General features: G+C 45.2%; 3 protein-coding genes and 2 long non-coding RNA genes across 5 annotated transcripts; 4 read left to right on the top strand and 1 right to left on the bottom strand.

The window, feature by feature from the left end:
• Positions 1-294: 294 nt before the first annotated feature.
• fgl1 (fibrinogen-like 1) lies at positions 295-9,220 on the bottom strand. The gene is made up of 7 exons (XM_041843484.2): positions 9,006-9,220; positions 6,014-6,188; positions 2,120-2,279; positions 1,912-2,009; positions 1,712-1,800; positions 839-1,026; positions 295-635 (listed from the first exon to the last, which is right to left on the bottom strand). The coding sequence occupies exons 1-7, from the start codon at positions 9,063-9,065 to the stop codon at positions 476-478; spliced, it is 930 nt and encodes a 309-aa protein (XP_041699418.1). The 5' UTR covers positions 9,066-9,220; the 3' UTR covers positions 295-475.
• A 444-nt stretch (positions 9,221-9,664) lies between these two features.
• LOC123481486 lies at positions 9,665-10,286 on the top strand. The gene is made up of 3 exons (XR_006657155.1): positions 9,665-9,795; positions 9,892-10,000; positions 10,238-10,286. It is a non-coding gene; the product is annotated as an uncharacterized LOC123481486 (long non-coding RNA).
• Positions 10,287-10,298: 12 nt separating this feature from the next.
• On the top strand, positions 10,299-11,599 carry LOC121536201 (pericentriolar material 1 protein-like). The gene is made up of 3 exons (XM_041843477.2): positions 10,299-10,375; positions 10,455-10,624; positions 11,053-11,599. The coding sequence occupies exons 1-3, from the start codon at positions 10,325-10,327 to the stop codon at positions 11,105-11,107; spliced, it is 276 nt and encodes a 91-aa protein (XP_041699411.1). The 5' UTR covers positions 10,299-10,324; the 3' UTR covers positions 11,108-11,599.
• Positions 11,600-12,613: 1,014 nt separating this feature from the next.
• Positions 12,614-13,248, top strand: LOC121586974. Its single transcript, XR_006657154.1, has 3 exons — positions 12,614-12,710; positions 12,873-12,991; positions 13,157-13,248. It is a non-coding gene; the product is annotated as an uncharacterized LOC121586974 (long non-coding RNA).
• A 785-nt stretch (positions 13,249-14,033) lies between these two features.
• On the top strand, positions 14,034-18,793 carry LOC123481238 (sialidase-like). The gene is made up of 9 exons (XM_045225477.1): positions 14,034-14,148; positions 14,440-15,522; positions 15,652-15,780; positions 15,911-16,010; positions 16,135-16,250; positions 16,802-16,934; positions 17,153-17,350; positions 17,452-17,511; positions 18,683-18,793. Exons 1-3 carry the CDS (start codon positions 14,034-14,036, stop codon positions 15,675-15,677), a joined length of 1,224 nt encoding a protein of 407 aa, XP_045081412.1. The 3' UTR covers positions 15,678-15,780; positions 15,911-16,010; positions 16,135-16,250; positions 16,802-16,934; positions 17,153-17,350; positions 17,452-17,511; positions 18,683-18,793.
• Positions 18,794-25,526: the final 6,733 nt, after the last annotated feature.

The raw sequence follows: 25,526 nt of genomic DNA, 5'->3' as shown, positions 1-25,526 counted from the left end.
ATTTTTTTATGGGGGGGGTAGAAGGATTACTTTATCCTATCCCAGGTATTCCTTAAAGAGGTGGGGAGCCTTCAGTTAGTTTTTGTTTTAGGACAGTAGGCCTATGCCTAATTATTGCACACACTACAGTCACCAAGCCTAAGCACTCTCATCTTTTTAGAAATTGTTTGAAATAGTCTATCTTTCTTTGTTGACAGACTATTCTTCTTTCCCTGCAGGTTTTTATTTTTAGGTAAATTTGAATAGTCAGTCAGCTTATTTTCTCCGCCAGTGAGACAGAAAAACAACAAGTAAAACATTTTAAGGAATCGTTTAATCAGATTTGCAAGCAAGGCACTTATTGAGAATGATAAGAGCACATAATTGTGATCAGGAATTCATTCAAACACTTCTGCTTCTTGCATAGCTTATGTGATAAAATGTGACTAAATAATACACTGTTTTAGCCTACTTTAATTGGATTGTATCCACAGGATCAGACAATATTGGGCTCAAAAGCAGCCGGCCTTATTTTCATGACTACAGACTTGAGGGAGTACCACCAGCCATGCCAGGTGTACCAGACTACTCCACTGTCTGTCACAGCACTGTAGGCACCTTGGTAGTAGTAGCCATTCAGGTTGGCAGAGTGACATCTAGTGGAAACAAAACAGAACAGCAAGAATTAGGATAAAGAAATAATCATAAAGTGTATTTTATTTGTCATAATGTCAAATGATGTATTCTTCGAATGGTTGTAGATTAGAGAGAGAACTTGTCCAAAGAGAGAACTTGTGACATCACCCAAATTAGCCCTTTTAGTAGCCTAGACCATTGACAGACAGAGAGAATAAGGAACCTGTTGAACCACCAGCCTCCCTTGTCCTCCTGGGCACAGTTGCGTTCGTAGCGGTCGTTGTCTTTGTCGTAGGTGCTGAACTTCATGCCCTGGTGACTGGCCCACCCCTGGTCCTGTGGGTGGTAACTGCCTGACAGAGAGTCACCTGAGTCACCAGAGAACTCACCAAAATGAAGCTGGTAAAACTCCTGGGGATAAACATCATGGTAATATAGTGAGCTAATGCAAACCAAAAAAAAAGCCTACTGTGCAACTGTAATAAGTGGATGGGAAGTAAAACTCTGTGAGGGAGGAATGAGTTGCATCGTACTATTTTGTGTTTTTCCTACAATTGACATATTGATAAAGAGATTGTCCTCCTCTTGTTTGTTTAACCTTTGATCTGTTGTTTCCTTTCCTTTTTTCTAAAGGAAACAACAGATGAGTTGTCCATCTAGACCCCTCAAACTCAACTCTGGACCATGAAGCCAGTTCCACTGCATTTTTTCATTGTTCCTGGGTGTGTGCAATTAATTATCAGGTAGAACAGAAAACCAGCAGGCTCTGGACCTCATAGGGTAAGAGTTGAATACCCCTGATCTAGACCATGGGAAGATCTCAATTTAATCCTACTCACACCCTCTCTCCTTGTCTCCTCAAAACCCATTGGAGGAGAAGGTCAGAGGGGAGGGACCACTGGCTTTCTCATCCAATAGGTTTTGAGAAGGAGACGAGGAGAAGGGAGAAAGGACGCGAGGAGTGTGCAACTGAGATCTTCCCAATGACCCACTAACACGGATAGATTGAAACATCACCCAAAGACAACATCGTCATCATTCCATATGGACACTTGTTGAGCAGAGGTGTAAAAATGAAAACCACAGAATACAACACCTTGTCATCTGCAACTTTGAAGTTTTTGTACACTGCATAGCGTTGTACTCCCTCAAAGTCAGCTAAGTTGATCCTCAGATTGTAGTCACCTAAAGCCAAGGGGTGATGGTAGCCTTTAGTCGAAACTCTATACCTCATCTCACTGTGACTCTCTCACTGTTTGTCTTGACTTTTCAGACGTTGTAAGAGCTCACATTTACCTTGTGAAGTTAGGTAATGTAAGTTGTCATTCCCCAACCAGAACTCTCCTCTGGCTGACTGCAGGTCACCAAACCCCCGCTGATAATCACTCCAGGGCCTGCATACAAATCAGATATGAATACAACACATTACTCATTCACATACAGAAGAATGTTACTGTAATCTCATTATTACATAACATCTGAATCGTATTTGAATGTGTTTTACCTGTTGAAAGACTGGCTGCCATCTGAGCGTCTCTGGATGACTGTCCATCCGCCCCCTTCAGTCATGTCACAGTAGACCCTGACTAGGCCCGGGCTCGCCATGGGTCTGATCGTGTAGAACCCACTGCCTTTGTTCCCAGCGTTGAAAATCTGGGCACAGTCTGAAAACAGGTTACTTTTATTTTTTAATTTTTTTATTTCACCTTTATTTAACCAGGTAAACCAGTTGAGAACAAGTTCTCATTTACAACTGTGACCTGGCCAAGATAAAGCAAAGCAGTGCGATAAAAAACAACAACACAGAGTTACATATGGGGTAAAACAAAACAAAGTCAAAAATACAACAGAAATACATATAATATACAGTGTGCAAATTTAGCAAGTTATGGAGGTAAGGCAATAAAATAGGCTATAGTGCAAAATAATTACAATTAGTATTAACACTGGAATGATAGATGTGCAAGAGATGATGTGCAAATAGAGATACTGGGGTACAAATGAGCAAAAATAAATAACAATATAGGGATGAGGTAGTTGGGCGGGCTAATTTCAGATGGGCTGTGCACAGGTGCAGTGATCGGTAAGGTGCTCTGACAACTGATGCTTAAAGTTAGTGAGGGAGATAAGTGTCTCCAGCTTCAGAGATTTTTGCAATTTGTTCCAGTCATTGGCAGCAGAGAACTGGAAGGAATTGCGGCCAAAGGAGGTGTTGGCTTTGGGGATGACCAGTGAGATATACCCGCTGGAGCGCAGACTACGGGTGGGTGTTGCTATGGTGACCAATGAGCTAAGATAAGGCGGGGATTTGCCTAGCAGTGATTTATAGATGGCCTGGAGCCAGTGGGTTTGGCGACTGAATATGTAGTGAGGACCAGCCAACAAGAGCGTACAGGTCACAGTGGTGGGTATTATATGGGGCTTTGGAGACAAAACGGATGGCACTGTGATAGACAACATCCAATTTGCTGAGTAGAGTGTTGGAGGCTATTTTGTAAATGACATCGCCGAAGTCAAGGATCGGTAGGATAGTCAGTTTTACGAGGGCATGTTTGGCAGCATGAGTGAAGGAGGCTTTGTTGCGAAATAGGAAACCGATTCTAGATTTAACTTTGGATTGGAGATTCTTAATGTGAGTCTGGAAGGAGAGTTTACAGTCTAACCAGACAACTTGATATTTGTAGTTGTCCACATACTCTAGGTCAGACCCGTCGAGAGTAGTGATTCTAGTCGGGTGGGCGGGTGCAAGCAGCGTTCGGTTGAAGAGCATGCATTTAGTTTTACTAGTGTTTAAGAGCAGTTGGAGGCTACTGAAGGAGTGTTGTATGGAATTGAAGCTCGTTTGGAGGTTTGTTAACACAGTGTCCAATGAAGGGCCAGATGTATACAAAATGGTGTCGTCTGCGTAGAGGTGGATCTGAGAGTCACCAGCAGCAAGAGCGACGTCATTGATATACACAGAGAAAAGAGTCGGCCCAAGAATTGAACCCTGTGGCACCCCCATAGAGACTGCCATAGGTCCAGACAACAGGCCCTCCGATTTGACACATTGAACTCTATCTGAGAAGTAGTTGGTGAACCAGGCGAGGCAGTCATTTGAGAAACCAAGGCTATTTAGTCTGCCAATAAGAATGCGGTGGTTGACAGAGTCGAAAGCCTTGGCCAGGTCAATGAAAACGGCTGCACAGTACTGTCTATTATCGATCGCGGTTATAATATCGTTTAGGACCTTGAGCGTGGCTGAAGTGCACCCATGACCAGCTCGGAAACCGGATTGCATAGCGGAGAAGGTACGGTGGGATTCGAAATGGTCGGGTGATCTGTTTGTTGACTTGGCTTTCAAAAACTTTTTGAAAGGCAGGGCAGGATGGATATGGGTCTGTAACAGTTTGGATCTAGAGTGTCACCCCCTTTGAAGAGGGGGGATGACCGCGGCAGCTTTCCAATCTCTGGGGATCTCAGACGTTACGAAAGAGAGGTTGAACAGGCTAGTAATAGGGGTTGCGACAATTTCGGCGGCTAGTTTTAGAAAGAAAGGGTCCAGATTGTCTAGCCCAGATGATTTGTAGGGGTCCAGATTTTGCAGCTCTTTTAGAACATCAGCTGTCTGGATTTGTGTGAAGGAGAAGCGGGGGGCATGGGCAAGTTGCAGCGGAGGGTGCAGAGCTGGTGGCCGGGGTAGTGGTAGCCAGGTGGAAAGCATGGCCAACCGTAGCAAAATGCTTGTTGAAATTCTCGATTATTGTAGATTTATCGGTGGTGATAGTGTTTCCTAGCCTCAGTGCAGTGGGCAGCTGGGAGGAAGTGCTCTTATTTTCCATGGACTTTACAGTGTCCCAAAACTTTTTGGAGTTAGTGCTACAGGATGCAAATTTCTGTTTGAAAAAGTTAGCCTTTGCTTTCCTAACTGCTTGTGTATATTGGTTCCTAACTTCCCCTGAAAAGTTGCATATCGCGGGGGCTATTTGATGCTAATGCAGTACGCCACAGGATGTTTTTGTGCTGGTCAAGGGCAGTCAAGTCTGAGGAGAACCAGGGGCTATATCTGTTCTTAGTTTTGTATTTTTGAATGGGGCATGTCTATTTAAGATTGAGAGGAAATTACTTTTAAAGAACAACCAGGCATCCTCTACTGACGGAATGAGATCTATATCCATCCAGGATACCTGGGCCAGGTCAATTAGGAAGGCCTGCTCGCTGAAGTGTTTTTGGGAGCGTTTGACAGTGATGAGGGTGGTCGTTTGACCGCGGACCCGTTACGGACGCAGGCAATAAGGCAGTGATCGCTGAGATCCTGGTTGAAGACAGCGGAGGTGTATTTAGAGGGTAAGTTAGTCAGGATGATATCTATGAGGGTACCCATGTTTATGGATTTAGGGTTGTACCTGGTAGGTTCGTTGATAATTTGTGTGTGATTGAGGGCATCTAGTTTAGATTGTAGGATGGCCGGGGTGTTAAGCATATCCCAAATTAGGTTAAGCAGTACGAACTCTGAGGATAGATGGGGGGCAATCAATTCACATATGGTGTCCAGGGCACAGCTGGGGGCTGAGGGGGGTCTGTAGCAAGCGGCAACAGTGAGAGATTTATTTCTGGAAAGGTGGATTTTTAGAAGTAGAAGCTCAAACTGTTTGGGCACAGACCTGGATAGTATGATGGAGCTCTGCAGGCTATCTCTACAGTAGATTGCAACTCCACCCCCTTTGGCAGTTCTATCTAGACGGAAAATGTTATAGTTGGGGATGGACATTTCAGAATTTTTGGTGGCCTTCCTAAGCCAGGATTCAGACACTGCTAGAACATCAGGGTTGGCGGAGTGTGCTAACGCAGTGAATAACTCAAACTTAGGAAGGAGGCTTCTGATATTTATGTGCAGAAAACCAAGACTTTTACGGTTACAGAAGTCAGCAAATGATAGCTCCTGGGGAGTAGGAGTGATACTGGGGGCTGCAGGGCCTGGGTTAGCCTCTACATCACCAGAGGAACAGAGGAGGACTAGAATAAGGATACGACTAAAGGCTTTAAGAACTGGTCTTCTAGTGCGTTGGGTACATAGAATAAAGGAGGCAGTTCTCCGGGCGTTGTAGAAAAGATTCAGGGCATTGTGTACAGAAAAGGATATGGAAGGATATGAGTACAGTTCAGGTAACCCTAAGCGTTGGGTAACAATGAAAGAGATAGCGTCATTGGAGGCATCGATTGAGCCGGTCTCGGCGTGTATGGGGGGAGGAACAAAGGAACTATATGAGGCAGTTTGAGAGGGACTAGGGGTTACTGATGAGGTTATGGATGTTTACTTCACAAATTTGATGGTTTGAAACTATAAATTATGGAATCCATTTGTGCCCTTACTGGCCACTCCATACTAGAAATAAAAGGATAAAAAACGATTATTGACCTCTATACTGATGATCTCCCAGGTCATGGAAGGTGTCCTGGTCTAAAGCCAGCTGCTCAGTCCTCTGGCTGCCGAGAGTCTGGATGAGCTGCTGCTGCTGTTTCATCAACTGCACCTCCAGAGTCTTCAGCTGGGCCCGCAGCCGTACTGTCTCCTGCTGGCATTCATCTGAAGACTACACACACATACACTACCAGTCAAAAGTTTGGACACACCTACTCATTCCATGGTTTTTCTTTAATTTTTAAACTATTTTCTACATTGTAGAATAATAGTGAAGACATCAAAACGATGAAATAACACATATGGAATCATGTAGTAACCAAAAAAGTGTTAAACAAATCAAACTAGCCACCCTTTGACTTCATGACAGCTTTGCACACTCTTGGCATTCTCTCAACCAGCTTCATGAGGTAGTCATCTGGAATGCATTTCAATTAACAGATGTGCCTTGTTGTGTTTGAGCCAATCAGTTTTGTTGTGACAAGGTAGACGTGGTATACAGAAGATAGCCCTATTTGGTAAAAGACCAAGTCCATATTATGGCAAGAACAGCTCAAATAAGCAAAGAGAAACGACAGTCCATCATTACTTTAAGACATGAATGTCAGTCAATCCAGAAAATGTCAAGAACTTTGAACGTTTCTTCAAGTGCAGTCGCAAAAACCATCAAGCGCTATGATGAAACTGGCTCTCATGAGGAACGCCACAGGAAAGGAAGACCCAAAGTTACCTCTGCTGCAGAGGATATGTTCATTAGAGTTACCAACCTCAGAAATTGCAGCCCAAATAAATGCTTCACAGAGTTCAAGTAACAGACACATCTCAACATCAACTGTTCAGAGGATACTGCGTGAATCAGGCCTTCATGTCAAATTGCTGCAAAGAAACCACAACTAAAGGACACCAATAAGAAGAAGAGACTTGCTTGGGCCAAGAAACACGAGCAATGGACATTAGACCGGTGGAAATCTGTCCTTTGGTCTGATGAGTACAAATGTGAGATTTTTGGTTCCAACTGCCTTGTCTTTGTGAGACGCAGAGTAGGTGAATGGATGATCTCCGCATGTGTGGTTCCCACTGTAAAGCATGGAGGAGGAGGTGTGATGGTGTGGGGATGCATTGCTGGTGACACTGTCTGTGATTTATTTAGAATTCAAGGCACACTTAACCAGCATGACTACCACAGCATTCTGCAGCGATATGCCAGCCCATCTGGTTTGCGCTTAGTGGGACTATAATTTGTTTTTCAACAGGACAATTACCCAACACACCTACAGGCTGTGTAAGGGCTATTTGACCAAGAAGGAGAGTGATGGAGTGCTGCATCAGATGACCTGGCCTCCACAATCACCCGACCTCAACCCAATTGAGATGGTTTGGGATGAGTTGGACCGCAGAGTGAAGGAAAAGCATATGTGGGAACTCCTTCAAGACTGTTGGAAAAGCATTCCAGGTGAAGCTGGTTGAGAGAATGTCAAGAGTGTGCAAAGCTGTCATCAAGGCAAAGTGTGGCTACTTTGAAGAATCTCAAATAGCAAATATATTTTGATTTGTTTAACACTTTTTTGGTTACTACATGATTCCATATGTGTTGTTTCATAGTTTTGATGTCTTCACTATTATTCTACAATGTAGAAAATAGTTTAAAAAATAAAGAAAAACCCTGGAATGAGTAGGTGTGTCCAAACTTTTAACTGGTACTGTATACACTGAGTGGACAAAACATTAGGACATGGACTGACCAGGTGAATCCAGGTGAAAGCTATGATCCCTTATTGATGTCACTTGTTAAATCCACTTCAATCAGTGTAGATGAAGGGGAGGAGACAGGTTAAAGAAGGATTTTTAAGTCTTGACACAATTGAGACATGGATTGTGAATGTGTGCATTCAAAATCAAATCAAATCAAATTGATTGGTCACATATGCATGGTTAGCAGATGTTATTGCGAGTGTAGCGAAATGCTTGTGCTTCTAGTTCCGACACTGCAGTAATATCTAGCAAGTAATATCTAACAGTTCCACAACAAATATCTAATACACACAAATCTAAGTAAGGGAATGGAAGAAGAATATATAAATATATGGATGAGCAATGTCATTGTCAGAGCGACATAGGCTAAGATGCATAGATAGTATAGAATACAGTATATACATATGAGACGAGTAATGCAAGATATGTAAACATTATTAAAGTGGCATTATTAAAGTGACTAGTGTTCCATTTATTAAAGTGGCCAGTGATTTTCCAGTCTGTATGTAGGCAGCAGCACCTCTGTGTCCAGTGTGACGAGTTACCTGGGAGTCACAGATTTCCCTGCAGCCCATTCGACCTGCGCAGCCCTTACAGCCTTTAGTTACAGTGAAGCCATGATGAACCACACAGAGCACGCTGCTTCAGCCTGTTCACTCAAGACACAGGTACAGCACAGTACACACGCAGTACATCCCAATGTATGTGACAGTTGGTCAGAGGGTGAATGGGCAAGACAAAATATTTAAGTGTCTTTGAACGGGGTATGGTAGTAGGTGCCAGGTGCACAGGTTTGAGTGTGTCAAGAACTGCAATGCTGCTGGGTTTTTCACACTCAACAGTTTCCCATGTGTATCAAGAATGGTCCACCACCCAAAGGACATCCAGCCAACTTTACACATCTGTGGGAAGCATTGGAGTCAACATGGGCTAGCATCCCTATGGAACGCTTTCGACACCTTGTAGAGTCCATGACGAATTGAGGCTGTTCTGAGGGCAAAAGTGGGTGCAACTCAGTGTTAGGAAGGTGTTCCTAATGTTTTGTACACTCAGTGTATGTACATATGGTATGCATGTACACACACACACACACACACACACACACAGTATAGCAAGTAGTAGAAGTAGCATAAAGAACTTGGTTCCCTTGCAGTAGGCTACAGTTGGCCAATATCAAAATCAACCAAACATGAGAAAGAGTAGACCTTAGACATAGTTCCTTGTAATGAGCACTTACCGAAAGGGACATGTCCATGATGAAGATGAGTCCAATGAAAAACAACCTCAAGGTTCTCATTTTACCTGCAGAGATGCTGAAATATTCACAGTTACAACTGGGATATTTAGGTCCAGTTGCTTTGTCTTTTAGTGGAAAAAGGACTTCAACAGACTTTCCACAGCTGTCTCTTCATAGCCGCCCCACAAGAATGTGAGGATTCTCAGTACCAGTTGAGCTTGTCCTCTTAAATCTGCTGTCTAGTATCACAATCCACAGGGGTGAGTCAGAAAGTGAAGAACTAACATTATGATAACCAGACAACCCCCTTTGGCACATTGTTTATTTTTTACAAACAAACAGGCACAGTATGTATTCATAATCAATTTATCTGTGGCATTAAGCTGCAATCTTTGTTTATATCTTTTGATGATAATATTAATAAAGTATCCTACTGCCCTTTGTGTTTAGGGGGGTGGCTTAGAAGGGAATACCTGATTTGCTACAGACATGACAGAATAATGGACAAAATATGTGTGAAGCAAGTTATGGGAAGTGTAGACTGACATTCAGGTCAGCTTGTACTAAATAGGGAAAGATCAGAATATTAGAATATCATAACATTTTGAAAAGATTCTAAACTGGCTCTGTATCCATAACAACGGTTTCAACTTCCTCAATGTATGTGACAGCTGGTCATGTTATTAGCTAGTTTATTAGCTACCTTTGTTAGTTAGCTTTAACAAAAGATAATGGATTACAACTCAAGATGTTCTACTCAGAAAGATGTTTCTGAGAAAGAGCGATTAAGGTACGGTATGTGCTTTTCTGTAGTCTACATTCTGCTGGATCCAAATAGTTTCAAACTGAAGGTAAATTAATGGTTGTGTCTGTGTTCTTGGAATAGAGGCTGTGGCAGCAGAAGAGAGAGTTGAAGGGGTTAAATGATGAGCAACAGCACCTGATCGACTTAAAGGGCAAGCTAGAAGAGCTCACACGGACATGTTCCCTACCAGGTAGGGGTGTGTGTGTGTGTGTGTGTGTGTGTGTGTGTGTGTGTGTGTGTGTGTGTGTGTGTGTGTGTGTGTGTGTGTGTGTGTGTGTGTGTGTGTGTGTGTGTGTGTGTGTGTGTGTGTGTGTGTGTGTGTGTGTGTGTGTGTGTGTGTGTGTGTGTGTGTGTGTGTGAGAGAGAGAGAGAGAGAGAGCATCCCTCATGGTTAGAGGGTGAATTCTGGGTGGCATTACGTTTCCAGGTATCTGTGTCCAGTGTGACGAGTTACCAGGGCGTCACAGATTTCCCTGACCAAGTGCAGCCCTTACAGCCTAGTTACAGTGAAGCCATGATGAACCACACAGAGCACGCTGCTTCAGCCTGTTCACTCGAGACACAGGTACAGCATAGTACACACACAGTACATCCCAAAACGTAATAGCTAATACCCAACTGATCTGATCCCTGTTTGTTTTCAGCTGTGGACTAACTCTGAGGTGCAGCGACACCAGATCCTGGGAGGGAAGCTGAGCCAGAAGAGGACAGGGCCTGAATCTTTAATGGCAGAGTATCAGGGGAGACACAGATTGAATGACTCCTACAAAAGGATGGAGGAGCAGCTCTCAGAGCATCAGTGGATGGATGACAGGTTAGACTAAGGGGATAACTTTGGAGGGCAGCCTGCGTTATCATTTGGGAGACCATTATCTTTTAGAAGTGATGTATTTGAGCTAATGTCTTGCCGTCATGTGGAAGACAGTTTTTCTCAGTCATGTGTCCAGCAGCATGTCGTTGTTTGACTGCTGCTCTGATGAAGAAGCGTGTCAGGGCAGGTGCCTTCCCTGGTTGATGATCTGTTGTCTGTGTGCATGCCTCTGTGTTTGCTTGTTGCTCTTTCTCCTGTAAGTAGTCCATAGATGATTCCATGACCCTTTGTGCCTGTGCTGGCAGTGTTTTTGTGTGTTAATGAGTTTGGAATGAAATTCACCTGACCAAGATAGCAGATTTGTATGTTGCTAGGATGCCAATGTCCATTCTAGTGATAATTTAATTATTTGTTGGGATGTCCCCTTTCAGGACGATGGCCACGTGGGGAGGATCCACGCCGTGTCAGCTGGAGGAAGATGGCTAGGAGATGGGGGTTGAGGAAGAGGAGGAGGTGGACTCCAGTTCAAGTTAAGTGTCCTCTGAGTCTTTCAGAATGAGACAGTCCAACAGGACCAGAGGATCCAGAGAAAGGTTGCTATTGACTGTTTCCCATTCCACTTTACATTGCTATTGATGTAGGAAAACATGGAGATAATGTCTGCGTCCCAAATGGTACCCTATTCCCTTTATAGTGAATTACTTTTGACCAGGGCCCATGAGGGCCCATACAGTGCACTATATAGGGAATAGGGTGTCATTTGGGATGCAGACAATGTATCCGGGCCTGGTCTTCCCTCTCCAGTGACCCCTCTGTGGAGGGAAACCTGCGTCCCTCTCTCTAGGCCAGGGGTCAGCTGAGGGTCAGGAGTCATGGTTAGGAGAAGGTGCACTGGGTGTCAGATCTGTCTAGCGTGGAGGTGGAGGAGAGACAGCAGAGACAGCAGAGACAGGAGAGACAGGAGAGACAGCAGAGACAGGAGAGACAGGAGAGACAGCAGAGACAGCAGAGACAGGAGAGACAGCAGAGACAGGAGAGACAGGAGAGACAGCAGAGATAGGAGAGACAGCAGAGACAGCAGAGACAGGAGAGACAGGAGAGACAGCAGAGACAGGAGAGACAGGAGAGACAGCAGGGACAGGAGAGACAGGAGAGACAGCAGACATAGGAGAGACAGCAGAGACAGCAGAGACAGGAGAGACAGGAGAGACAGGAGAGACAGCAGAGACAGCAGAGGCAGCAGAGACAGCAGAGGCAGGAGAGACAGCAGACGCAGGAGAGACAGCAGAGACAGCAGAGACAGGAGAGGCAGGAGAGACAGGAGAGACAGGAGAGACAGGAGAGACAGCCGAGACAGCCGAGACAGCCGAGACAGCCGAGACAGCAGAGACAGCAGAGACAGGAGAGACAGGAGAGACAGCCGAGACAGCCGAGACAGCCGAGACAGCAGAGACAGGAGGGACAGCAGAGGCAGGAGAGGCAGGAGAGGCAGGAGAGGCAGCAGAGACGGGAGAGACAGCAGAGACAGGAGAGACAGGAGAGACAGGAGAGACAGCAGAAACAGGAGAGACAGCAGAGACAGGAGAAACAGCAGAGACAGCAGAGACAGCAGAGACAGCAGAGAGAGGAGAGACAGGAGAGACAGGAGAGACAGGAGAGACAGCAGAGACAGGAGAGACAGGAGAGACAGGAGAGACAGGAGAGACAGGAGAGACAGGAGAGACAGCAGAGACAGAAGAGACAGCAGAGACAGAAGAGACAGGAGAGACAGCAGAGACAGGAGAGACAGGAGAGACAGGCGAGACAGGAGAGACAGCAGATACAGCAGAGACAGGAGAGACAGGAGAGACAGCAGAGACAGGAGAGACAGGAGAGACAGCAGAGACAGGAGAGACAGGAGAGACAGCAGAGACAGGAGAGACAGGAGAGACAGGAGAGACAGGAGAGACAGCAGAGACAGCAGAGACAGCAGAGACAGGAGAGACAGGAGAGACAGCAGAGACAGGAGAGACAGGAGCAGATCAGACAGCTCCAGAGACAACTGGACTACAGCACAAGGGTGTGCCACTCACTGGGACAGAACCAGCAGGTCAGACACCTCTTACAGGAGAACTGAGCTTTCAAAGCACTGGTTTCTGTTAAGAGGGTGGTGGTGGTGATGAGGATTTTATAATGAGGAATAGGAGGAGTTTGTAATATTGTGTGCTACTCTCTTCCTACATTGTACCAGATTATGTCCTATGTGTTCCAGTCTGTACTCTCCCTGAGCCCTTATGGCATCAGCCCTGGACATACACAGGTCTACCTCATCAGGAACCAACTCAACCACTGCTGCACCAAGCTGGCCAGACAACAGAACAACATCCAAAGGTGGGATACAGTAAAGCCTTGACCATAAACAGCGATGACATTACTGTATTTGCGATGAATGTGTTTGCGATGACATTACTGTGACCAAATGCAAGGGCTTGTTCCCTGTTCAGTAGTGAAAATGCATATTGTCCACTTCAACTAAAACATGATTTCATTTAACAGAATGAGGCAGCTTTTGAATGATCTCCTACACGAACAACAGTCTCAACCTCCCTTGCCTCCCCCAGTAAATACCTTGAAGATGAGTGGCATCAACACCTTCTCATATCCTCCCTCAGGCAAGGTCTTTATTTAACTCTCCAGGTTTCAATGCAAGCTGGGGATTTTGTATGACTTAACAAGAACAAAGTGTTTAAAAAGTATGAATAGTGAATTATAATTAATCATTGATCAGTAACTGTTTGTATCTTTTCAGGATTTGACCCATGTCCTGCACCTCACCCATCCATGGGGGAATTACCAGATCCCCAGTCAAGCACCAGATGGCAGCAGTGGGCTGAGCCGAAGTCCTCTGTGCTGACAGCTCATGATACAGCCTTTCCACAGCCATTTGATAGCCACTCTATAAATGGGCCAGAACAATGGTAAACCTACAGCAATCACCGTTTTTGGAGCTGCCTCCTCCTCTGTTTGTTTCATGGTAAATTACATCATGATTTGTTATTGAAAAGCACACTCAATTTGAGACAGTGGAAGCCTGTGCCTGCTCAGTTGAGAGAATGTTTTCTGATTGGGTTGGCACACTAAATACATGTTGTTAATGGAGACAGTATTCCAGAATAGAACAACTTGGATTCTCAATTCTAGGGTTCCTGAGGAGGAGAAGGAGGAGGAGGACAGAAGCACACTGCCAAGAGCCGTCAGCTTGGCGGATGTCCATGTTGGAAGTCCAGACCAGCTAGGTGGTAAAGCGAAGAGCCAGAAAACCTCCAGGTTATTTCCTCTCCATAGAAATGGCAGGAGCAGTCGGTTTGGAGAGAAATCTTCTAGAATTCTCACCAGCAGTCTATCCAACCCCGTGGACACCACCGCCAGCCCAATGACAACCCTCAAATCCAACAAGGCCACCGCCCCCGTCAGCCTCATGTCTAAACACAGCCTGTCCTCGTCTAAGAACAAGAGGAACCAGAGTAGAGGACACAGAAGAACCCCTGGTGAGTGAAGGGGATTATAGAGCAATGAATCTGATGCATTTGTGCATACAACTAAAAATCACTTTTGACTAGGGCCCATGGTCAAAAGTAGTGTACTGCATAGGGAATAGGGTGCCATTTGGGACACAGCCATTGACCTAAAAGGAATGTTTGTTGATTTGTGTGTTGACAGATGCGGGGGTCACTGATGGTTCATTGTTTGAGGTGTTGCGTGAGACCATCCACTCTGAGGTTGCTACTGTGATATCTCAGGATGAGACCAGGCCCTGTTTTCTCAAAGAGCTGTTTCAGCAGCTGTAGCTGCTCAACTCGGACTACCTACGGCAGAGAGCACTGTTCGCCCTGAAGCTGTAGCTGCTCAACACGGACTACCTACGGCAGAGAGCACTGTTCGCCCTGAAGCTGTAGCTGCTCAACACGGACTACCTACGGCAGAGAGCACTGTTCGCCCTGAAGCTGTAGCTGCTCAACACGGACTACCTACGGCAGAGAGCACTGTTCGCCCTGAAGCTGTAGCTGCTCAACACGGACTACCTACGGCAGAGAGCACTGTTCGCCCTGAAGCTGTAGCTGCTCAACACGGACTACCTACGGCAGAGAGCACTGTTCGCCCTGAAGCTGTAGCTGCTCAACACGGACTACCTACGGCAGAGAGCACTGTTCGCCCTGAAGCTGTAGCTGCTCAACACGGACTACCTACGGCAGAGAGCACTGTTCGCCCTGAAGCTGTAGCTGCTCAACACGGACTACCTACGGCAGAGAGCACTGTTCGCCCTGAAGCTGTGGCTGCTCAACACGGACTACCTACGGCAGAGAGCACTGTTCGCCCTGAAGCTGTAGCTGCTCAACACGGACTACCTACGGCAGAGAGCACTGTTCGCCCTGAAGCTGTAGCTGCTCAACACGGACTACCTACGGCAGAGAACACTGTTCGCCCTGAAGCTGTAGCTGCTCAACACGGACTACCTACGGCAGAGAGCACTGTTCGCCCTGAAGCTGTAGCTGCTCAACACGGACTACCTAAGGCAGAGAGCACTGTTCGCCCTGAAGCTGTAGCTGCTCAACACGGACTACCTACGGCAGAGAGCACTGTTCGCCCTGAAGCTGTAGCTGCTCAACACGGACTACCTACGGCAGAGAGCACTGTTCGCCCTGAAGCTGTAGCTGCTCAACACGGACTACCTAAGGCAGAGAGCACTGTTCGCCCTGAAGCTGTAGCTGCTCAACACGGACTACCTACGGCAGAGAGCACTGTTCGCCCTGAAGCTGTAGCTGCTCAACACGGACTACCTACGGCAGAGAGCACTGTTCGCCCTGAAGCTGTAGCTGCTCAACACGGACTACCTACGGCAGAGAGCACTGTTCGCCCTGAAGGTACTGGAACAATTGAACTGTGCCATTTACCATCTACAGGTGTTATACAATAGGCTATTGTCACCACGGTAATACAAGAGCCATATGAGATTGTTGTTTTTATAATAATCAATTTTCCATTACTTGCAGGACATAGTGGCTCGGCATCTTTCTGAGAGAGATGTGTCTGAAGACCAGCCTATGCCTCCCAGCCCTGTTCTCCAGGCTTCCGCCACCACAGAACTGACATCCAGAAAGATCATGTTCTCAACGTATGCTGTATGTTTTTCTCTGACCTGCAATCACCTGACTAATGTAACACATGACATCCTTTGTTTGTTTTATGACCAGACCGAAATTACCATAACAAGAATAATATTAATGTCACTGTTTATTGGATTTGTAACAGGATTACTCAGGAAAGAGACAGAAAAGAAATGTCTCAGAAGGAGGTGAATGCATGCTGTCTATCGCCTCCCACCTTAAGCCATTTGCCAATGAGGATCTGGGTAAGAACAGTTCATGGATTTGAACAGTGCTGTCTCCTTAATGAATAGTCAATGCTATATGTCTAAGTGTCTGTTTAACTTTGATCTGTTGCTATGATTGACTGGACACCCTGCTGTTTTCTAGGTGCCTGTGATGGTACTAACTCTTGCTTAACTGAGATCCAGTGTGCACAAGTTGACACTCAACAACTTGACAGGCAGATAAACATTATCATGGCTGAGATCCTTCCCATTTTGAAGGTTAGTGTCACGACTTCCGCCGAAGCTGCCTCCCCTCCTTGTTCGGGCAGGTTTCGGCGTTCATCGTCACCGGCTTACTAGCTACTGCCGATCCCATTCTCATCACTCCACTTGTCATGTCTTGTCTTGTCAATCACACACACCTGGTGCTCATTCGCCTAATTAGTATGTGTATAAGTGTTCCCTCTGTTCCCCTTGTCTTTGTGAGTGATTGTTTCATTGTGAGAGCGAGTAGCTCGGTTGAGCTACTCTTCCATTTGTTATTGCCAAGGTGGAATATTTCCCTTGTAATAGTTTCGTATTGACGGTTGGTGCGTTTTATTTATGTAAACGGAATAAACTCTGGACTTCGGTGTTTTACCTCCTGCGCTTGACTCCTTCATTCACACCTCATCACAGTTAGACACAATGCTTGGTGTAGGCTACTTGCGATTTCAATGCCCTGAATGTGTATACTCATTATATTTTTACAATTTCTAAGCTGAAAAAGATGTATTTAGAACTGAAATGAAGAACTTCTTAATTTCTCACAGTGTGTGTTGTGTTGTCAGGAGCGTGTAGAGGAGGAGCTCTTCTTATCTCCTGGCCTCCATCAGACACAAGGTTCTGGCTCTGACAGAGCAAAGGGGCGGGAGCAAAGAATTCATCCGGTTCTTCCACAAACAGCTCAATGATGTTCTGCAGGTGAGAAAACATCACGTCCTGTCTGCATCCCAAATGGCACCCTATTCCCTATAAAGTGCACTACTTTTGACCCATACTGTAGGGCTCTGGTGAAAAGTAGTGCGCTATGTAGGGAATTGGGTGCCATTTGGGACATAACTGATCCTATTGGTCATTTGACATTAACTTATATCTGACTGGGTTTAAAACCATCTCTCTCTTTATTTCACCTTTGTCAGAGTTCCATGGCTCAGTATGCAGGGAGGCCGTTGAGAGAAAGTGGTGGTGATCTACTGGGGGACCTCTCTGAGATCATCTTCAATGAGCTGGCCTTCTTCCACCTGATGCAGGACATGAACAGCTCAGCAGTCAAGCAGAACATTCAATGCACCAACACCATCACAGCTCCTGCAGTGAAATGGACCTGCTACCCTGATGTTGGTATTAGTGTTAGACAATGTGTTTATTTTATTTACCATCATATAGCTGTTTGACAAATGCAGCCAAATTGTTATTTCATTTATTCATTGTTTTCCAGGAGACAAAATCATTGGCGGAACAACAGCCATACCCGACAGCACTGGAAGATGAAGATAAAGTATATTTACTATTTTAGTCCTGTCTTTTCCCCTTTTAATTTACATACACTATATATACAAAAGTATGTGGACAACCCTTCAAATTAGTAAAATCGAGCACACAGCCATGCAATCTCCATAGACAAATATTGGCAGTAGAATGGCCTTACTGAAGAACTCAATGACTTTCAACGTGGCACCGTCATAGGATGCCACCTTTCCAACAAGTCAGTTTGTCAAATTTCTGCCCTGCTAGAGCTGCCCCAGTCAACTGTATATGCTGTTATTGTGAAGTGGAAACGTCTAGGAGCAACATCAGCTTAGCCGCAAAGTGGTAGGCCACACAAGCTTACAGAATGGGACCGCCAAGTGCTGAAGTGCGTAGCGCGTAGAAATCGTCTGTCCTCGGTTGCAACACTCACTATCAAGTTCCAACTGCCTCTGGAAGAAATTTCAGCACAAGAACTGGTATTTGAGAGCTTAATAGAATGGGTTTCCATGGCCGAGCAGCCGCACACAAGCCTAAGATCACCATGTGCAATGCAAGCGTCTGCTGGAGTGGTGTAAAGCTTGCCGCCATTGGACTCTGGAGCAGTGGAAACGGGTTCTCTGGAGTGATGAATCACGCTTCATCATCTGGCAGTCCGACGGACGAATCTGGGTTTGGCGGATGCCAGGAGAACGCTACCTGCCCCAATGCATAGTGCCAACTGTAAAGTTTGGTGGAGGAGGAATAATAGTCTGGGGCTGTTTTTCATGGTTCGGGCCAAGCCTCTTAGTTCCAGTGAAGGGAAATCTTAACGCTACAGCGTACACTGACATTCTAGACGATTCTGTGCTTCCAACTTTGTGGCAACAGTTTGGGGAAGGACCTTTCCTGTTTCAGCATGTCAATGCCCCCTTGCACAAAGTGAGGTCCCTACAGAAATGGTTTGTTGAGATTGGTGTGGAAGAACTTGACTGGCCTGCACAGAGCCCTGACCTCAACTTCATCGAACACCTTTGGGATCAATTGGAATGCCAACTGCGAGCCAGGCCTAATTGTACCCTATTCCCTTTGTAGTGCACTACTTCTGACCATAGCCCTGATCAAAAGTAGTGCACTACATAGTGAACATGGTGCCGTTTGAGATGTAGACCCTGCCATCTACAAAATTCCTAAACGACTGTATCTTGAATGTGTTTTGTTAGGACAAGGATGAAGCAGAGCGGAGGGAGAATGTGCTGAGGCAGGGGAAAGGATGACTAGTTTGAAAGAAAACAGCTGCAATGATGCCTTAGAAGGAGAAGAAGTGGAAGATCTGAATGACAGTGAAGGACTGCTTCTATCAATAAGTAAGCTTCAAAATTGTATTTCACCTTGGTTAATACATATATGATTTTGATATTGTGTGAAGTGTTTGATTTGGTCTGTGTTGGTCCTGTAGACCTGTCTAAGGCAGACACCCAGGCTCTGACTAACTACAGAAGCAGAGAGGACGAGAATGAGGAAGAGGAAGAAAAAGACTTCAAGGCTGAGCCTGATGACGTCCAGACCTCTCTCCAAGCCAGTAACGACTCTCTCCAAGCCTATATAGTATACTATACTCTCCTCCTCCTGAGTTATCAAGCCCTGAGTAACCATAATGGGGTCACATGTATTCATTTATCCTTTACAGGAGGGAGGGTCAGGAAATGTAAGCCAAAAGTCGGATGAGGATGTTTTTGTCAAAGTGGAAGATATACCACCGCCGCAACATCCTGAAGTTAATAAGGTATGTCCTGATGATGCAAACAACAAATAAAATGTGAAATATTAGCAATGTGACTGACTACTGATGCAGATGGAAATAACATCTTTGTTGCTTTTTTCATAAAGGAGGAGATTCAAAAAAGTTGAACTGAAGATCAGAAAAGCAGTTTGTCTGAGGTAGTTGATGGAAAAAACAGTACCAACAAGAAATCTCAAGCTTGACTCTGACGGTACAGGACAACTTCACAACAGTTGAATCGATTATTAAAGAAAACAACAATTCTGAAAACTCTTGAATCTCTTAAAACGAAATATAACTTTTCAATTACAGTAATCCCAAGTTTGACACTTTTCTGAATATTCTTCTTCCCCTGTGAGACAAACGTAGAATGTGAAATATTAAACAAACCTGGTATAGTGATAGTAAAACACTTTTATGCCACAGTGTTTGTTTCATCCATGGAAGTGTCTCTGGCCTAGAGGCACGACGTCGTCTCATTCTTCTCTTAACTGATGGTTCACAGCATACATCAGCAAGGAAAGTGTTTCCATATCAAAAACAAATCAATACATGATCAAATGTGAAACCTAGTGATTTGTCGGTGGATAGCTGTTTATTAGAGATCAGGATGGGCTTCGGACAGATTTTCCCTACATCTCTTCTGTGTCTGATTTTACATTCACTGAAGCAATCCACTGTAACGAAGAAGAACGATATAACTGATTACTCAACCATGTTTCTCATTCAAACACTCAGGGATCAGTTTCTATGGCTACATGGATTCTGATACAGTTAGATATCTTTATCTTAATCTAACCATGTTATTTTATGGTGGACTAAATGTATGTAGGCTGCATTGGGATTTAAGTTCACAACATAAGGAAACATTTCTTTCCTTGTTTCCTCTGACAATGGTAATAAAGCGGCCTGTTTCTAGTTCCCAAGTGCCAACTCTGTCTATAGATGTTGAACCTATAACCTCTGTTGGCAATCCCTTGTTCAGCAGCACAGCATGGTCTGTCATGTGAAGTGGGACTAGATGGGGGAGAGAGTCCAGGATGTTTTTCAGTACATGATAATGTTCACTGCCTGCTGTTGTATTGGGCTGGTGATTGTGAAAGCACTGAGTCAGCCTTTATGGACCTCGATGACATACTGTCCTGAACCTCTGGTTTGAATGAAGAGCTTTTTAGGACGATATGCATCATTCCCTTAGCTCTTCTATAATTGTATAGAGGAATGACTGTCTCTGACTGGGCTTAGTGAATAATTTATTATTACATGTATTATTTTCCCCTAAATTGTACCCCTTAACTTTGTTTTAGTCTATAGTAGACAGAATATGAGCAGTAAAAGAGATTACTCATCCTGATTACGCAGGAAAGTATAGTCTTGCCCATGTTTAAATGCAATGTTCTTTTATTTTTCTTTAACAAGCTTAAATGTGTCATACAAAAAGCATTGATATAGTAAACATTAAGTAAAACAATTATCCTTGTGTGAAGAGAATATGTAGGAACATACTGTTCTGACGCTTGGTCTTGATGGGCGCTGAACAAGTAGACGACTGCTTCATCAGTATACTGCAGCAGAAATGGTCAGACTCATCATTTATCTGTCCACAACACCTCTGCCTGCCTTTATGTTGACTCACAACATAATAACTAATGGTTGCCAGAGGAGAGTGTAAAGTAGCAGACAGTATTGTGTTCCAGTGTTGGGCCAATGTCGTGTATTTGATGAATTACGTCATGTTTTGCATACTGTCTGTATCTAGTTTGACCACTAGATTTATCTCGATGTCTAATAATTTCCTGGTAGACTAGACTGTTTCCAATAGTGTTCCAACTGTTTTGGCCTCAAATCATTTATGAACGCTCTTCTATTGTCGTTTTCTGGATTGACTCTGTTAATAAAATGACTGTGCTTAGACCATAAAATGCAATTTACCTGAACAGAAGTGGAATTGGTGCCACCATGTGTCTTTACTGAACACATCATTCAGAACTGTCCTCTTTCTTCACCATACTGGAATAGACACCCCTGCTCTTTGGTCTTTGAATAATTCAAACCTCACCATCCATGAACTGCAAGTTCTGTGAGTCAGAAAAAGGGGTTATCAAGAGTTGTTTTTAGGAGTACCTTGTGATGAGTCGTTTTGCTGAAATGCTTGAGGAAACACAGAGGCTGGCTGAGATGAAATCAGTGACACAGAGATGCCTCTGATTTTCCTGTTGCTTTGAACAACTACCTTCAAAGCAATTTATTGGGGTGATAGCCTACCGAGTCAAACTTAGTAACTTTTGAAGTACACAGTAATGATCTGTACCTGAGACCAAAAAGCTACCAGAATCCAGAAACATAATTACTTTCACATTTATGTGAGTTCATTCAATGAGACTCGTGCTTGATAAACCTAAGTAGAGGAAAATAGGCTTTGGCACAAGGTGGAACATCACATTTCACCACAACAAGAACTCTTATGGAGCAGGACCAGTTAGGTACCTGGCATCACTTCCTTGTTGTGTACACAGTCTTATATTGTTTCTCCAACAGCTCAGAGACACAGTTTCTCTCCTAGGAATAAAAAGGGATGTGATCTCTTAGCACCAAGGGCTTTTGGTGCGTCCCAAATGTCACCCTATTCCCAATTTAGTGCACTACTTTTGACCAGGGCCCATGCACTCTTGGGAATAGGGTGCCATTTGGGATGCACATATATTTATTTCCCTAATAACCAGAGCATCAGCATTAAAGAGCAACTGTCTTAAAAAATCACAAATCCCTTTGAAAACGGCCTACAGTGCATTCGGAAAGTATTCAGACCCCTTCACTTTTTAATTTTCCATTTTAGTCATTTAGCAGACGCTCTTATCCAGAGCGACTTACAGTTAGTCAGTGCATACATTTTTTTTCTTCATATTGGTCCCCCGTGGGAAACGAACCCACAACCCTGGCGTTGCAAACGCCATTCTCTGCCAACTGAGCTACACGGGACTTCCACATTTTGTTACATTACAGCCTTTTTCTAAAATGGATTAAATAAAAAATGGTCCTCATCAATCTACACACAATACCCCATATTGACAATATGAAAACAGGTTTTTAGACATTTTTGCAAATTTATTAAAAATAAAAAAAGAAATATCTTATTTACATAAGTCTTCAAACCCTTTGCTATGGGACTCGAAATTTAGCTCGGTGCATCCTGTTTCCATTGATCATCCTTGAGATGTTTCTACAACTTGATTGGATTCCACCTGTGGTAAATTCAATTGATTGGACAGGATTTGGAAAGGCACACACCTGTCTATTTAAGGTCCCACAGTTGACAGTGCATGTCAGAGCAAAAACCAAGCCATGAAGTCGAAGGAATTGTCCTTAGAGCTCCGAGACAGGATTGTGTCGAGGCACAGATCTGGGGAAGGCTACCAAACAATTTCTGCAGCATTGAAGGTCCCCAAGAACACAGTGGCCTCCATCATTCTTGAATGGAAGAAGTTTGGAACCACCAAGACCCTTCCTAGAGCTGGCCGCCCGGCCAAATTGAGCATTCGGGGGAGAAGGACCTTGGTCAGGGAGGTGACCAAGAACCCGATGGTCACTCTGACAGTGCTCCAGAGTTCCTCTGTGAAGATGGGAGAACCTTCCAGAAGGACAACCATCTCTGCAGCACTCCACCAATCAGGCATTTATGGTAGAATGGCCACACGAAAGCCACTCCTCAGTAAAAGGCACATGACAGCCCGCTTGGAGTTTGCCAAAAGGCACCTAAAGGATTCTCAGACCATGAGAAACAAGATTCTCTGGTCTGATGAAACCAAGATTGAACTCTTTAGCCTGACTGCCAAGCGTCACGTCTGGAGGAAACCAGGCACTGCTCATCACCTGGCCAATACCATTCCTACGGTGAAGCATGGTGGTGGCAGCTTTATGCTGTGGGGATGTTTTTCAGTGGCAGGGACAGGGATACTAGTCAGGATCGAGGGAAAGATGAATCGAGCAAAGTACAGAGAGATCCTTGATGAAAACCTGCTCCAGAGCACTCAGGACCTCAGACTAGGGCGAAGGTTCACCTTCCAACAGGACAACGACCCTAAGTACATAGCCGAGACAACGCAAGAGTGGCTTCGGAAGTCTCAATGTCCTTGAGTGGCCCAGCCAGATTCCGGACTTGAACCCGATCGAACATCTCTGGAGAGACCTGAAAATAGCTGTGCAGCGACGCTCCCCATCCGACCTGACAGAGCTTGAGAGGATCTGCAGAGAAGAATGGGAGAAACTCTCCAAATACAGGTGTGCCAAGCTTGTAGCGTCATCCCCAAGAAGACTCTAGGCTGTAATCGCTGCCAAAGGTGCTTCAACAAAGTACTGAGTAAAGGGTCTGAATACTTATGTAAATGTGATATTTCCGTTTTTTATTTGTAATACATTTGCAGAAATTTCTATAAACCTGTTTTTGCTTTGTCATTATGGGGTATTGTGTGTAAATTAATGAGGGAGGGAAAACAATCTAATCAATTTTAGAATAAGGCTGTAACCTACCAAAATGTGGAAAAAGTCAAGGGGTCTGAATACTTTCCGAAGGCACTGTATATGGATGTTAAGATGGGGGTTGAAAGCAGTATCCTAACATCCTTTCATGAAGAAGCTCATTAAGGCATACTACTGTAGGTCTGACTAACCTGACCGTCAGAGTCCTTTTGAAAATACACCCTCACTGTTACATTTTTACATTTACACGTCATTTAGCAGACGCTCTTATCCAGAGTGACTTACAAATTGGTGCATTCACACATGGGCTGAGCGGGAACTGTGCTTCCGCAGAGGTAGGGGAGCCAGCAGGCCAGAGGTGGATGAACGCAATGCCCTCGTTTGGGTGTAGGGACTGATCAGAGCCTGAAGGTACGGAGGTGCCGTTCCCCTCACAGCTCCGTAGGCAAGCACCATGGTCTTGTAGCAGATGCAAGCTTCAACTGGAAGCCAGTGGAGTGTGCGGAGGAGCGGGGTGACGTGAAAGAACTTGGGAAGGTTGAACACCAGACGGGCTGCGGCATTCTGGATGAGTTGTAGGGGTTTAATGGCACAGGCAGGGAGCCCAGCCAACAGCGAGTTGCAGTAATCCAGACAGGAGATGACAAGTGCCTGGATTAGGACCTGTGCCGCTTCCTGTGTAAGGCAGGGTCGTACTCTCCGAATGTTGTAGAGCATGAACCTACAGGATCGGGTCACCGCCTTGATGTTAGCGGAGAACGACAGGGTGTTGTCCAGGGTCATGCCAAGGCTCTTCGCACTCTGGGAGGAGGACACAACGGAGTTGTCAACCGTGATGGCAAGATCATGGAACGGGCAGTCCTTCCCCGGGAGGAAGAGCAGCTCCATCTTGCCAAGGTTCAGCTTGAGGTGGTGATCCGTCATCCAACTGATATGTCTGCCAGACATGCAGAGATGCGATTCGCCACCTGGTTATCAGAAGGGGGAAAGGAGAAGATTAGTTGTGGGTCGTCTGCGTAGCAATGATAGGAGAGGCCATGTGAGGATATGACAGAGCCAAGTGACTTGGTGTATAGCGAGAAAAGGAGAGGGCCTAGAACTGAGCCCTGGGGAACACCAGTGGTGAGAGCACGTGGTGCGGAGACAGCTTCTCGCCACGCCACTTGGTAGGAGCGATCGGTCAGGTAGGACGCAATCCTAGAGTGAGCCGCGCCGGAGATACCCAGCTCAGAGAGGGTGGAGAGGAGGATCTGATGGTTCACAGTATCAAAGGCAGCAGACAGGTCTAGAAAGACAAGAGCAGAGGAGAGAGAGTTAGCTTTAGCAGTGCGGAGAGCCTCCGTGACATAGAGAAGAGCAGTCTCAGTTGAATGACCAGTCTTGAAACCTGACTGGTTTGGATCAAGAAGGTAATTCTGAGAGAGATAGCAAGAGAGTTGGCTAAAGACGGCACGCTCAAGAGTTTTGGAGAGAAAAGAAAGAAGGGATACTGGTCTGTAGTTGTTGACATCAGAGGGATCGAGTGTTGGTTTTTTGAGAAGGGGTGCAACATTCGCTCTCTTGAAGACGGAAGGGACATAGCCAGCGGTCAAGGATGAGTTGATCAGCGAGGTGAGGTAAGGGAGAAGGTCACCGGAGATGGTCTGGAGAAGAGAGGAGAGGATAGGGTCAAGCGGGCAGGTTGTTGGGCGGCCGGCCGTCACAAGTCGCAAGATTTTATCTGGAGAGAGAGGGGAGAAAGAAATCAAAGCATAGGGTAGGGCAGTGTGAGCAGGACCAGCAGTGTCATTTGACTTAACAAACGAGAA

The sequence above is a fragment of the Coregonus clupeaformis genome, chromosome 2 (assembly GCF_020615455.1).
Source record: "Coregonus clupeaformis isolate EN_2021a chromosome 2, ASM2061545v1, whole genome shotgun sequence".
Lineage (NCBI taxonomy): Eukaryota > Metazoa > Chordata > Actinopteri > Salmoniformes > Salmonidae > Coregonus > Coregonus clupeaformis.
Note: the sequence above shows the minus strand (reverse complement) of the source record. Positions and strands in the feature narration are given on the sequence as shown.